The sequence below is a fragment of the Myotis yumanensis genome, unplaced genomic scaffold, assembly GCF_028538775.1.
Source record: "Myotis yumanensis isolate MYYU_CA2020_CCGP unplaced genomic scaffold, mMyoYum1.0.hap1 SCAF_3, whole genome shotgun sequence".
In the NCBI taxonomy this organism is placed as follows: domain Eukaryota; kingdom Metazoa; phylum Chordata; class Mammalia; order Chiroptera; family Vespertilionidae; genus Myotis; species Myotis yumanensis.
The window spans coordinates 43,052,715-43,065,225 of NW_027223754.1; the positions used below are offsets into that span (position 1 = coordinate 43,052,715).

Below are 12,511 nucleotides of genomic sequence, written 5' to 3' on the forward strand. Positions count from 1 at the left end.
TCCCTACTCTATTGGTTGGAGCATCTGCCCCCTGGTGGTCATTGCACATCATAGCTACCAGGAGACTAGTTGGATGGTCACTTAGGCTTTTATATATATAGATATTGCTTTGTCCCATTCTTTCCTTTCTCTAGGACTTTTAGCTACATGTATACTAGACTTTTGGCCTATGTTGCTCATCTCTTACACTTTGTTTTGATTTTGTATTATTTTTTTCCTGTGTGATTTGATTAGTATATGTTCTATAAATTTTCAAAGGCATTTTATTTTTCTTATGTCCAGGCCTTTAAATTTGAGAGGGGAAGTAGAGGACCTCATTGCCTTCTATACTGATAATTAAGATAAATATTTATCTCTCTTAAATAGTTTCCAGAGAGTAATTTTTATATAATTTTATTTTTTAATATAAAAAACATTCTAGTAATGGAGTCAGTGTTTTGGGTAAAAGGCTTCAGATAAATGGCCATCTATACTAATAAAAGCATAATATGCTAATTAGACTGGACAGCCAAACGACCTTCTGGATGTCATTCTGGACATCCTTCTGGACAAAGCCATGGTGGTGGCGGCCAAGGCAGAAGCAGTTAGGGGTGATCAGGCTGACAGGGGAGAGCGGTTAAGGGCGATGAGGTAGGCAGGCAGAGGCAGTTAGGGGTGGTCAGGCAGGCAGGCAGGTGAGTAGTTAGGAGCCAGAAATCCCGGATTGCAAGCGGGATGTCCGACTGCCAGTTTAAACTGGCAGTCGGACATTCCCCGAGGGGTCCCAGATTAGAGCGGGTGCAGTCCGGGCTGAAGGATCCCCCCTCCCCCCGACTGTGTGCACAAATTTCGTGCACCAGGCCTCTAGTAGTAATATAAAATTGTTGCTTATTATATGTTCCTTTTTTTAAAAAAAATATATTTTATTGATTTTTTACAGCAAGGAAGGGAGAGAGACAGAGAGTTAGAAACATCGATGAGAGAGAAACATCGACCAGCTGCCTCCTGCACATCTCCCACTGGGGATGTGCCCGCAACCCAGGTATATGCCCTTGACCGGAATCGAACCTGGGACCCTTCAGTCCGCAGGCCGACGCTCCATCCACTGAGCCAAACCGGTTTCGGCATTATATGTTCCTTAATTTAAAAATATTTAACTGACTTTCTATATTTAGTCAGTCTAATATAGAAAAATATGCATATGTTTTCATGTTCTTCTGATAAGTGAAATCTGCCTTTGAAAATGATTTGAGTATTGTCTTAATATAACTAACAGATTTCTATATTCTTTTCTAGTGGATTAATGACTTAGAAAATGATGATTTGTATGTTACATGGCCTGCAAGTTGCCAGGAACTTCTGAAATCAGTATTCCCTGGAAAAATACCTTCCATAAGGCGTAATTTTCATAATTTGGTGAGTTTCATATTTTGACATATTGTATACATTTTTTATAAAGATATCAGCATTCTTTTTGGATTTTCCTGCTCTTGGTAAATAGGCATCTGAGTAATAAGGAAGGAAATATTTGCTTGATGCAACAAGCTTGAGTGGCATCGCTGAGCAGACATCAGAAGCTAGCACTGCCTCTTGTTACTTAGCCTTCCTGTACTTTAATGATACCAATATTAAGCTAATGGTCAAATTTTACATTTCCTGAAAGGAATTTATGATAGAACTTTTTTTCTATATTATAATGATTAAATAATCATTCTTATAACTAATGATTAAAGTTTCATACATTTCAGGGAAAAATACACGACTAGCATGTTATCTAGCATATAAATTCATTATTAGAACATAAACAACCTTATGAACTTTAAATTGTGAAGAAACACCCAGGGTTTTGTTTTGTTTTTAGCATAGGAAGTGAATATCTTATTTCCTACATCAACCTGGAGCAATCAGTTATATTAATGCTTTCGGGGGGTTTTTTGGTCAAAATTCAATTACTATTTCCTTTTTCTAAAAATTTATTACAAAAAATCCAGTGAACATTAAAATAAGATATTTCACTTCTTGTAAAAAATATTTACTTTATTCTGTGTTTCAAAAAGAGAATGAATATGTTATTAAATTCCATTTATTATTGTATTATTAAAATCCTTCATAAATTGAAATTCTTATATTGACATTTCAGAATTCTTTAGAATTGCTAGAAATTTCTTTTTAAAAACTTTGAAATTGTATGCTTTTAACTGCTGAAATTAGATTAAACTTTAATTTTATGAAAATCTTAAAAGTGTTTAAACAAAATAATGATGATAGACTGTTTACTTTCTTTTAGGTTCTGTTTATTGATCCAGCTCAAGAATATACCTTGGATTTTATCAAACTTGCTGAACTTTTATATTATCATAAAATTCCTCTTAGGTAATTTTTAATTAATGATGGAAATCCAGTGATTTTCATTTTGTATTATATAGAGTATTAATGTGTGATTCAAAGCAACGGCTTATCTCTAGTGCCTGACACAATATAGCTGTGTGTTATGAAGTATCATATACCTATATGATAGACTCTGTCAATCAAAGCTGCTTGGTAATCTTGTCTATCTTCCCAAGAGAATGATCTGATCACTTTGGAAACTTAAAGATGGGTCCATTTCTCTGTGGTTTTAAGAGTACACCAGAAAAGCAGGCATTTGATAATGCCAGCATCAGAGAATATACATTTTGGAAGAATCCATCAGATATGAAGATTTTGGTGAACAGGCATTACAAATCAAATCTTTCAAATAATATTTCCCTTTGCCCCCATTTATTAACACATTCTCTCCAATTGGATGTTATAGTCTAATGTTGTTTTAAAATCATAGTTTATTGTTGTTTAAGGGATAGTTGTGACATTCCTTCTTCATCTTTTTTTCCAGAATTGGTTTTGTGTTCATTGTTAATACAGATGATGAAGTTGATGGAACAAATGATGCTGGAGTTGCTCTTTGGCGGACTTTCAACTATATTGCAAAAGAACATGATGTATTACAAGCATTTATTTCTGTAACACATGTAAGTTCATGTACTAGCATAATTTATTTGGAATTTATAGTGTGTTTCTTGTATTACTATAATTATTATTATATTAATATTTCAAAGTGTATAAAAAACTATTGTGAGGATTAATACATATGATGGATTTGATTCTTGCCACTCCCAACTGAGGTGCATAATATTGTCCCCAGTTTAAAAATTATGCAACTGAGGCTCTACCAAAATATATGAGCTTACTTAGGTTTACCCAGCCAATAAAGGAATTTACATTGTATATATTAAGTTTAAAGAATATGATTAGTCATGGAAGAATTCTTTAATAGATCCTGAGTAAAATCATGAATAGAAAAAAATTATTGCAAAGTAAATATTCTAAATGACAAAGTATATAGATACTTTCTACGGAATTTCAAAGGAGAAGGAAATCACTTTATAATAGTAAATTAATGTGAAAAAGGTAAGATTGATATTGAGTCTGACAGATATTGTATAAGATAAGTCAGAAACTGGTAAGAACTTAATTAAGGAAGCATACAAGACAGGAGGATTATTTCATAATTGAGGTTTTGAAACTATTATAATCCATCATGAAAAAATATAAATGTATTTTTAAATGATGATTAAGAAAGTCAGGTTATAACTTTAAAAAATAACTTGTATTTTTAAATTCATTGGTCTTTAGCTTATCAACCTTTATTGTAAACAAGGAGTGCTTCTTCTTCAGATTGAGAAGAAAATTACCAAAGCACTGTAAATTTTCTACCTTATATAATAAAAGCCTAATATGCTAAGTGTCTGGTCATCCGGTCTTCCATTCAACCAATCAAAGTGTAATATGCTAATGATATGCTAAGGCCACTCAACCACTCGCTATGACATGCACTGACCACCAGGAGGAAGACAGTTAGACAGTTGACCGGTTGACCAGTCGCTATGATGTGCACTGATGACCAGGAGGCAGATGCTCTGACCAGCAGGTTAGCTTACTGCTGGGGTATGGCCGATTGGGACTGAGCAAGTTGGGCCGGACACATCCTGGAGCCCTCCTGTGGTCCCTCCCCAACTGGCCAACCTCCCGCGTCCCTCCCCAGCCCTTATGTGCATCAGTGGGGTTTCTTGGCCTGGCCCGCGCCCTCTGTCAATCTGGGCTGAGTACATGGATTTCGTGCACCAGGCCTCTAGTTAAATATATCCCAATTACAGTAGCATTGAAAAAGAATAAAATACTTAGGAATAAATTTAACCAAGGAGGTAAAAGATCTTTTTACTGAAAATTATAAGACATTGATGAAAAAAATTGAAGAAGAGACTAATAATTGGAAATGTATTCCATGTTCATGGATTGGAAAATTAATATTGTTAAATTGCCCATACTCCCCAAGTGATCTACAGATTGAATGCAATCTCTATTAAAATTTCAGTAGCATTTTTCACAGAAATAGATAAAACAATCCTAAAAGTCATATGGAATCACAAAAGATCCTGAATAGCCAAAGCAAATCTTGTGAAAGAAAAACAAAACTGGAAAGCATCACATTTCCAAATTTTAATTAATATTACAAAGTTATAGTAATCAAAACAGTATGGGACTGGCATAAAAACAGACACATAGGTCAATGGAACAGAAAATCAAGAACCCATGCATGGATGGTCACTAAATTTTTAGTAGAGCCTCTACGGAAAACAGTCTGGTGGTTCCTCAAGAAATTAAGATAGGATTACAATATGATTCAGCAATCCCACTTCTGGTATATATTCAAAGGAAATGAAATCAGTATCTCAAGGAGATTACTGTACTTCCCTCTTCATTGCAGCATTATTTACAGTTGTCAAGGTATGGAAACAACCTAAGTGTTCATCAATGGATAAGTGGAAATAGAAAATGTATGTACATACACACAGAAGAATATTATTCAGCCTTAAAGATGGAAATCCTGCCATTTGCAACAACATGGAAGAACCTGAAGGACATTATGCTAAATGAAATAGAGTAAAGATAAATACTAAATAATATCACTTATATGTTAAATCTAAAAAAGCTGAACTCATGGAAACAGTAGAAAAGTAGTTGCCAAAAGATGAGTGAAATGAGTAGATGTTGGGCAAAGGGTACAAACTTTTCAGTTACGAGAGGTATAAATTCTGGAGATCTGATGTACGGCATGGTGACTATGATTGGAAATACTGTATTATATAATTGAAATTTACTAAGAGAGTAGAATTTAAGTGTTCTTACCAAAAAGAAAAATGAGTAAATGGCTGTTTTAATGAATTCGATGGTGGGAATCATTTCATAGGATTTCATCAAATTATCATGTTGTACACTTTAAATATATTACTATTTCATTTGTCAGTTATGCTTCAACAAAGCTAAAAAAGTAAAATAAAATAGAAAAATAAATATAACTTATATGGAAGAGTAAAGGCCCAGAATTGCTGAGTATCTCTTGAGGAAGAATAAAATGTGTCTGGCTGTTCCAGGTAATATCCATAAAGTTATATTAAGACAGTGTGGTATTGGTTCAAGGGAAAGATATATAAACCAAAGGGGCCTCCAAAACTGAAAAATACAGAAGTGATGTTACAGTAAGTCGGAGTGGACTTTCAACTGCTGGTGTCTGGACAATTGATTAAAACAATACAAACATAAACATCTCACACCTTAAATAAAAATCATTTCAGCTTAAAAGTTTAGTGTGAAAAACAAAGTATTAAAAACTTTTAGAATAAATTACGACCCCAAAGGAGGTCAGAGTTTCCTGGATTACACTTAAAAAGTCATGAGTCTGAAGGAAAATATTGATAAATTTAGCTGTATTATAAGTGCATACCAACATTTATCAAATGATATCATAAAGTAAGGAGAAATAAGTTCCAAGCAAAAGAAATATTTGTAATATATATAATCAATAAAAGATTTATATCCCATGGTATACAGATTTTCTACAAAACAAAAAGAAAAATACAGGGGGAATGACTCAGCACTTGGATAGTGGAGGTTGTCTTCTCTGCGCTGTCTCTGAGGAGCCACCAACCCCAGACTCTCCTCACACAGTTCTAGCCACTCCACTAGAGCCCAAGAGAGAGAGGAATGGAGAGGGAGACAGAGAAAGAAACATTGATCTGAGAACAAAACATCTGTTCACTGCTTCCTGCACGCCCCCCCCCCCCCCCGCCTCAGGGATCAAGTCCACAACCCGGGCATATATCCTCACCTGGAATCAAACCAGCAACCTTTATTTGTGGCCCAACCAACTGAGCCACACCTGCCAGGGCTATTTAACTCATTTTTTAATTGTTCATTTACCAGTCTTCTATCATTGGCACCAATTTAGTAAGGGTTTGTATGAAGAATGGAGGAAATTGGTTTTATTTCAGGACCAAATAGATTATTATATACATGTTTTATTTATAGCAATACAGTTTTGCAGTTTTCATTTTTTGGTGACTGCATAAATAACTGGCCTATATTTTATTCTAACTGAATAACATTTATAGAGTGAGAAGGAAACACTGGCTGTATGTTACATTTAATTGCTAGAGGACCAGTTATTTTGTGATGTTGCAGCAACTCAGATTGAGGATCACTGTGATGGTGTGAAGAATTTATCTGCGTAGGCCTGCCAAGACAGGTTTGAAGCTGCAGTGTTCAAAATTATGCAGATATGTGTGGAAGGCAGCTGAAGAAAAGTTTATTTGAGATGGCCCATGTTTCTTCAGAAATTTAAATTGTTTCTACTAAAGATGAATGAAATGATTCAAAAACCTCCATTAGATAGACAGTATGTGATCACCCATGCCCTGGGGACTTGGAGTTGAGTATGATTGAAGAAAACACCTATCAGGTTTTGTATGAAATAACCTTGATAAAAAAGACCATGTTACTCATTTTGTGCTTCTGAGCCAGATGAAGATAATGATTTTCTTTCTATGACCTTTCCCAGAAAACTGGAAAATATTTGAAAGTGTTCAGTTGAAGTCTATGTGGTGGGATGAGGATGGACCTTCTATAGTGATTAATAAAGAACTCATTAAGAAAGAAGTTTTGGCCGAAACCGGTTTGGCTCAGTGGATGGAGCGTCAGCCTGCGGACTGAAGGGTCCCAGGTTTGATTCCGGTCAAGGGCATGTACCTAGGTTGCGGGCGCATCCCCAGTGGGAGATGTGCAGGAGGCAGCTGATTGATGTTTCTCTCTCATCGATGTTTCTGGCTCTCTGTCTCTCTCCCTTCCTCTCTGTAAAAAATAAATAAAATACATTTTTTTAAAAAAAGAAAGAAAGAAGTTTTGGAAAGAAAGGCCTTTACAGAATATTTAAAACCGATAGTATGAAAAGTTTACTTCACCAGCGTAACCTTTTTGGATTTAGTAAAATGCGACAGAATTTTCAAAGACCTGCTTCTCTACCTAACTTTCTGACAAAAGAAAAAGAAGTCTCTGTTTTAACCAAGTTACAGCTTTTTCATAATTCTGAGTTTAAATGAAGCTGTCCCCAACTTCTAGTAAGAATGAAAAGAAGAATTGGGATTAAAAATGCTTCTCCAGCCCTGGCTGATTTGGCTCAGTGGAAAGAGCATCAGCCTGTGGACTGAAGGGTCCCAGGTTCTATTCTGGTCAAGGGCATGTACCTTGGTTGCGGGCACATCCCCGGTAGGAGGTGTGCAGGAGGCAGCTGATTGATGTTTCTCTCTCATCGATGTTTCTAACTCTATATCCCTCTCCCTTCCTCTCTGTAAAAAATCAATAAAATATATATATATTTTTTTAAAAATGCTTCTCCAGCCCTAACCGGTTTGGCTCAGTGGATAGAGCGTCGGCCTGCGGATTGAAGGGTCCCAGGTTCAATTCCAGTCATGGGCGTGTACCTTGGTTGCGGGCATATCCACAGTAGGGGGTATGCAGGAGGCAGCTAATCCATGTTTCTAATATTTAAAAAAAAAATGCTTCTCCAGCATCTTCATTGTTTCAAGATTTCAACAAGAAGCACTCTGGAGTAGAGGGTCATGTGACTAACATGCCTCCATGTAAGCGAATTATATTTAATCAATTGTTTAAAAAGAAAACTATAAATGTAAAGGAAAAAAGAGAAACTAAAGTTAAGTGATTGTGAAATAGTCCAGGATGAATCAAATGAGGACCTAAATAAGGATGGGAATTTAACGACAGATACAAATAAAATATAGAAAAGGCAAAAAAAAAAAAAAGAAAAGGAAAGGAAAAGACAAAACAACCTAAGAGAAGAAATACATAAAAGATTATTTAAAATACAAGAGGATACATTAATGATAAATTAAAATTTATTGAAATCAAAGCAGTAAGTAAATATTTATTACAATTAATGGTAAGTAAATAAGATAATTATTTCAGAAATAAGAGAAAGACTACCCTGAGATATTATTTTATACCTTATAATTTGGAGGTAATTAAGAAAGCCCGAAATTTATGTTGAAAATGTAGAGCAGTGAGAATGCCTTTACTCTGTTACACTGCCTGTAACAGTATGAATTGGCGCAGCCACATCGAAAAACAATCTGTTAGTACTTCAAAATTTGAAGTTACATTTGCATGCTCTTTGGACACACACACACACACACACACACACACACACTAAATTCTTTTATCTGTGCCATAGGAAAGTATTCTTAGCAGAATCATCCACAATAGTAACAAACAGGAAAAATATATGTATATATACATTTTTGTATGCGTATCTATGTCTTTGTGTGTGTGTGTGTGTGTGTGTGTGTGTGTGTGTGTACAGATATGTATCAGTAGTAAAACAGTTGGGTAAAATTTGGTTTCTTCAGATAATGGAATATGATATGCAACAGCACATTTGTTAGAAGCATAATGACATCATAGAAGGCTAACATATTGCCATACACTTTCAAGTTCAAAAGCAAACAAAACTATAGTGCATGGGAATACATTCAGGTAAAAATCTAGCACTTAAAAGGTAAGGGAATGGTGAATACAAATTAGAAGATGCTTGCATCTGTGGAGCAGAGCACGATGGGATTGGGAGGGAAGATGTACTTTACCAGCACTGATGATGTTCCATTTCCTGGGTTATGGGGATTGTCCATTTTATTATTTATGCCTCATAATATATATACTTTTATTTTGCTTACCAAGTTACATGACAGTTTTGAATTTTTAAAAAATGTATAAGAAGATTGACTTGTTATGTATCTAAGTGGCTTATGCAAGGCATTCTGGCTACCGTAGATACTTAGGAATATCTAATATTTTTAAATAACTGATTAGTAAAAATTAGTAACTGATTAGTCTCAAAGACTTTTCATATGTAATTTTCGCTTAATTCAAAAATCTTATTTTTTAATTCTTATTTATGTTTACTCTGAAGCCTGAACTTTTCACCTTTTTTGGGGGGGTTAGTTATTAGAATCATAGTGCATGTTCTGCTTTGATATGAGGAGAAAATACCCATAAATTGAGATGCTCAGACAAGTAAACTATGATCTAATTACAGACCTGTGCTTCCTAAAGGAATAGGTTACAAAGTTTACAGTGATAAAAGGAAAACAAGTAAGAATGCTAATTCTTCATTATGAGGAATAACATGGGGATTCTGTCAGCCATAATGTGAGATTGTCTCTGGCAGTATTTGAGTTGGGACTAAAAAGAATGTTCTTAATTGATCTATCAAAATGCTACCTAATGGTATTTTTACTTACTAATTCCTTCTGCTTAGAAGTTTCTTTACCCAGAATGTCTTTTTGGAAAAAAAAAATTATTGAATTTATTGGGGTAACATTGGTTAATAAAATAATATAGGTTCCAAGTGCAATTCTGTAATACATCATCTGTATATTGTATTGTGTATTCCCCAGAATGTCTTGTTAGCTCACTGTTCATATTTACTAGTATGTCTTGGCTAAGTCATCTGCTCAGAGATGACATCTCTCTTGATGCCCATCCTTTCCTAGAACAGTGTCTGGTCATAGTAGAAGATCTATAATGAAGAGAGAAATGAAACAGAAAATAATAATAATAAAGGAGTAACAGCTTACATTACACAAGTGCATTTAGATGTTTGAGACTGTGGGGAGAAGGAAAGTGCAGAGAAAATCTAATCATAGTATTTACTGCAGAGCAATTAGAAATGAAAAGAAAGCATTTCTGAAACTAGTCATTTAAAATATTTTATACTTAATCTTTTTAAATAAGATAACCATTTTATTAATAATCAGTGGTCAAAATTGAATATAACAAACTTGTTATGGTATTTGTGAAAGCTATAGAATTTCACAAAACCGTTTATATTACAAGATGATATATTGTATGCTTAGAATGATTAACTTACCTATATGCATAGGTGTGTATTCATATGTATATAGTATATTTAGAACTTACAAAATGTTAAATATATTTAATATAGAAATGTATCTGCATGCTAAGGGAAATAAAATAACTGCTGTAAGATGAAAATTAATTATAGTATCTTTATTTCCACAGATGTATCAAAAAGTAAAGAATCAAAATATACTCACGGTGGATAATGTGAAGAGTGTTCTCCAAGATAAATTTCCTCATGCTAATATTTTGGATATTTTGGGAATTGATTCTAGATATGATAATAAAAGAAAGGTAATTTGGTTTTCAAGTTTTCAAAAATATGCTCCAAGACCCTTTTATTATAATCTTATGAATAAATTATCTTAATATAAATAACTCACAATTTGGATTTTAGTCCCTCAAAAAGAAGGTAAATTTTAGACCTTTGAATGACACAATGTTGTGTACAGTATTTACATTTCCAAAATTGACTTTTTGAGAAGTACCAAAAAAAAGGATAATTCTCAGGATTTACAGGGGAGAAAACTTAAGCATAGAATTTTAAAGGATATAATCTCTGCTTTCTTAGGAAAAAATAAAGCTGGCTTTTTAGATAAATGTTAGGATAGGAATCAGACTTAGGTAAAGCAGCATCATTGGGGTTGTATTTCTAATGCTCATTTGGTTCTCAAGATTTCTCCATGGGTTTTTTTAAGTGTGTTATAAGTGTGTTTTTTTAAAAAAAGATCTAATTTTGACACTCTTATATGTAAAATTCTTCAATAGTAATGGTAAAGTACAGAATTACTATAAGTCATTGTAGAAATCCTGCCAAATTTGGCCCCTTCTTATAATTTTTCAGTCTCATTTCCTACTCTCTTTCTTGCTTTTTCTGTTTCAACCACGCTGGCATTATTTCAAGTTCATTATATCAAGAATGGGTCACCTCCTTCTCATCAGAGGGATTGCACCATGTTTTCTCCATGTTTACAGATACTCCCTCCCTCTTCTCCAGCTCATATTAGCTCTTGGTTTTAATATTACATGAGGGGAGAAGTAACACTTATGGGAAAAACTTTGGGGAGGTGTTTTTAAACCCTTGAAATCAGATTAAGTTGCTCCATTATATGCTAAAATAGTACCTTACACTCCTGTGTAATCCTATATAATAAAGCAGTAATATGCAAATTAACCCTCATGCCCTCACAAGATGGCTGCCTACAACCAGGTTAGCAGGGGGAGGTTAGTGAGGGACGACCAAATGACTGAACAAGCAGGCTGCGTGGGGCTACCAGGCTGGCAGAGGGGTTAGTGAGGGATGACCAAACAACTGAACAGCAGGCTGCATGGGGTGACCAGGCCAGCAGGGGGGCAGTTGGGGGTGACCAGGCCGGCAGGGAGGCAATTAGGGGTGACCAGGCAGGCAGGCAGGTGAGCCATTAGGAGCCAGTTGTCCAGGATTGTTAGAGGGATGTCCGACTGCCGGTTTAGGCCCAGTCTGTGGGATCGGGCCTAAACCGGCAGTCAGACATCCCTCAAGGGGTCCCGGATTGGAGAGGGTGCAGGCTGGGCTGAGGGGACCTTCCCCCATGCACAAATTTTGCACACTGGGCCTGTAGGCTTATATAATAAAAGTCTAATATGCTAAGTGTTCGACCATTCGTTCAACCAGTCGCTATGATGCGCACTGACCACCAGAGGGCAGATGCTCCAAACATTAGACTAGCTTGCTGCTGGGGTCCAGCAGATTGGGAGTGGGTGAGACAGGATGGACAGGCCCTGAGCCCTCTCCACAGTCCTTCCCTGGCTGGCCAACCTCCCACTGTCTTTCCCTGGCTGGCTGGCCCCAATCAGCCCCAATTGGGACTGGGCAACATGGGCCGGACATGCCCTGGAGCCCTCCCGCAGTCCCTCCCTGGCCCGATGGTCCTGATCGGGATGGGCAAGGCGCTGCGGACATACCCTAGAGCCCTCCTGCAGTCCCTCCCCGGCCTCTAAAATATTTCTTCTAATTAATTTCTTTTCAATGTGCATGAATCCGTGCACCATGCCTCTAGTGCTAACTATAATTAACTAGAGGCCCAATGCATAAATTTGTGCATGGGTGAGGTCCTTAGGTAGGCCTGGCCAGCAATCAGGGCCGATCAGGGCTGGGCCAATTGGGGCTGGGCTGATTGGGACCTGCTGGCCCGGGAGAGGGACAGGAGGTGGGACCACAGGAGGTTGGCCAGTCAGGAGGAGGGAC

The 12,511-nt window shown here is 36.1% G+C and overlaps 1 protein-coding gene and 1 pseudogene across 1 annotated transcript in view; both read left to right on the forward strand.

The window, feature by feature from the left end:
* The window catches only part of UGGT2 (UDP-glucose glycoprotein glucosyltransferase 2), a 162,014-nt gene that overhangs the window by 57,209 nt on the left and 92,294 nt on the right, over positions 1 to 12,511 (forward strand). The window contains exons 13-16 of the mRNA XM_070408745.1: positions 1,276 to 1,395; positions 2,267 to 2,352; positions 2,852 to 2,987; positions 10,447 to 10,578. Coding sequence (XP_070264846.1) covers positions 1,276 to 1,395; positions 2,267 to 2,352; positions 2,852 to 2,987; positions 10,447 to 10,578 — 474 coding nt within the window. The remainder of the gene's footprint in view (positions 1 to 1,275; positions 1,396 to 2,266; positions 2,353 to 2,851; positions 2,988 to 10,446; positions 10,579 to 12,511) is intronic.
* On the forward strand, positions 6,671 to 8,235 carry LOC139006298 (heat shock transcription factor, Y-linked-like; annotated as a pseudogene).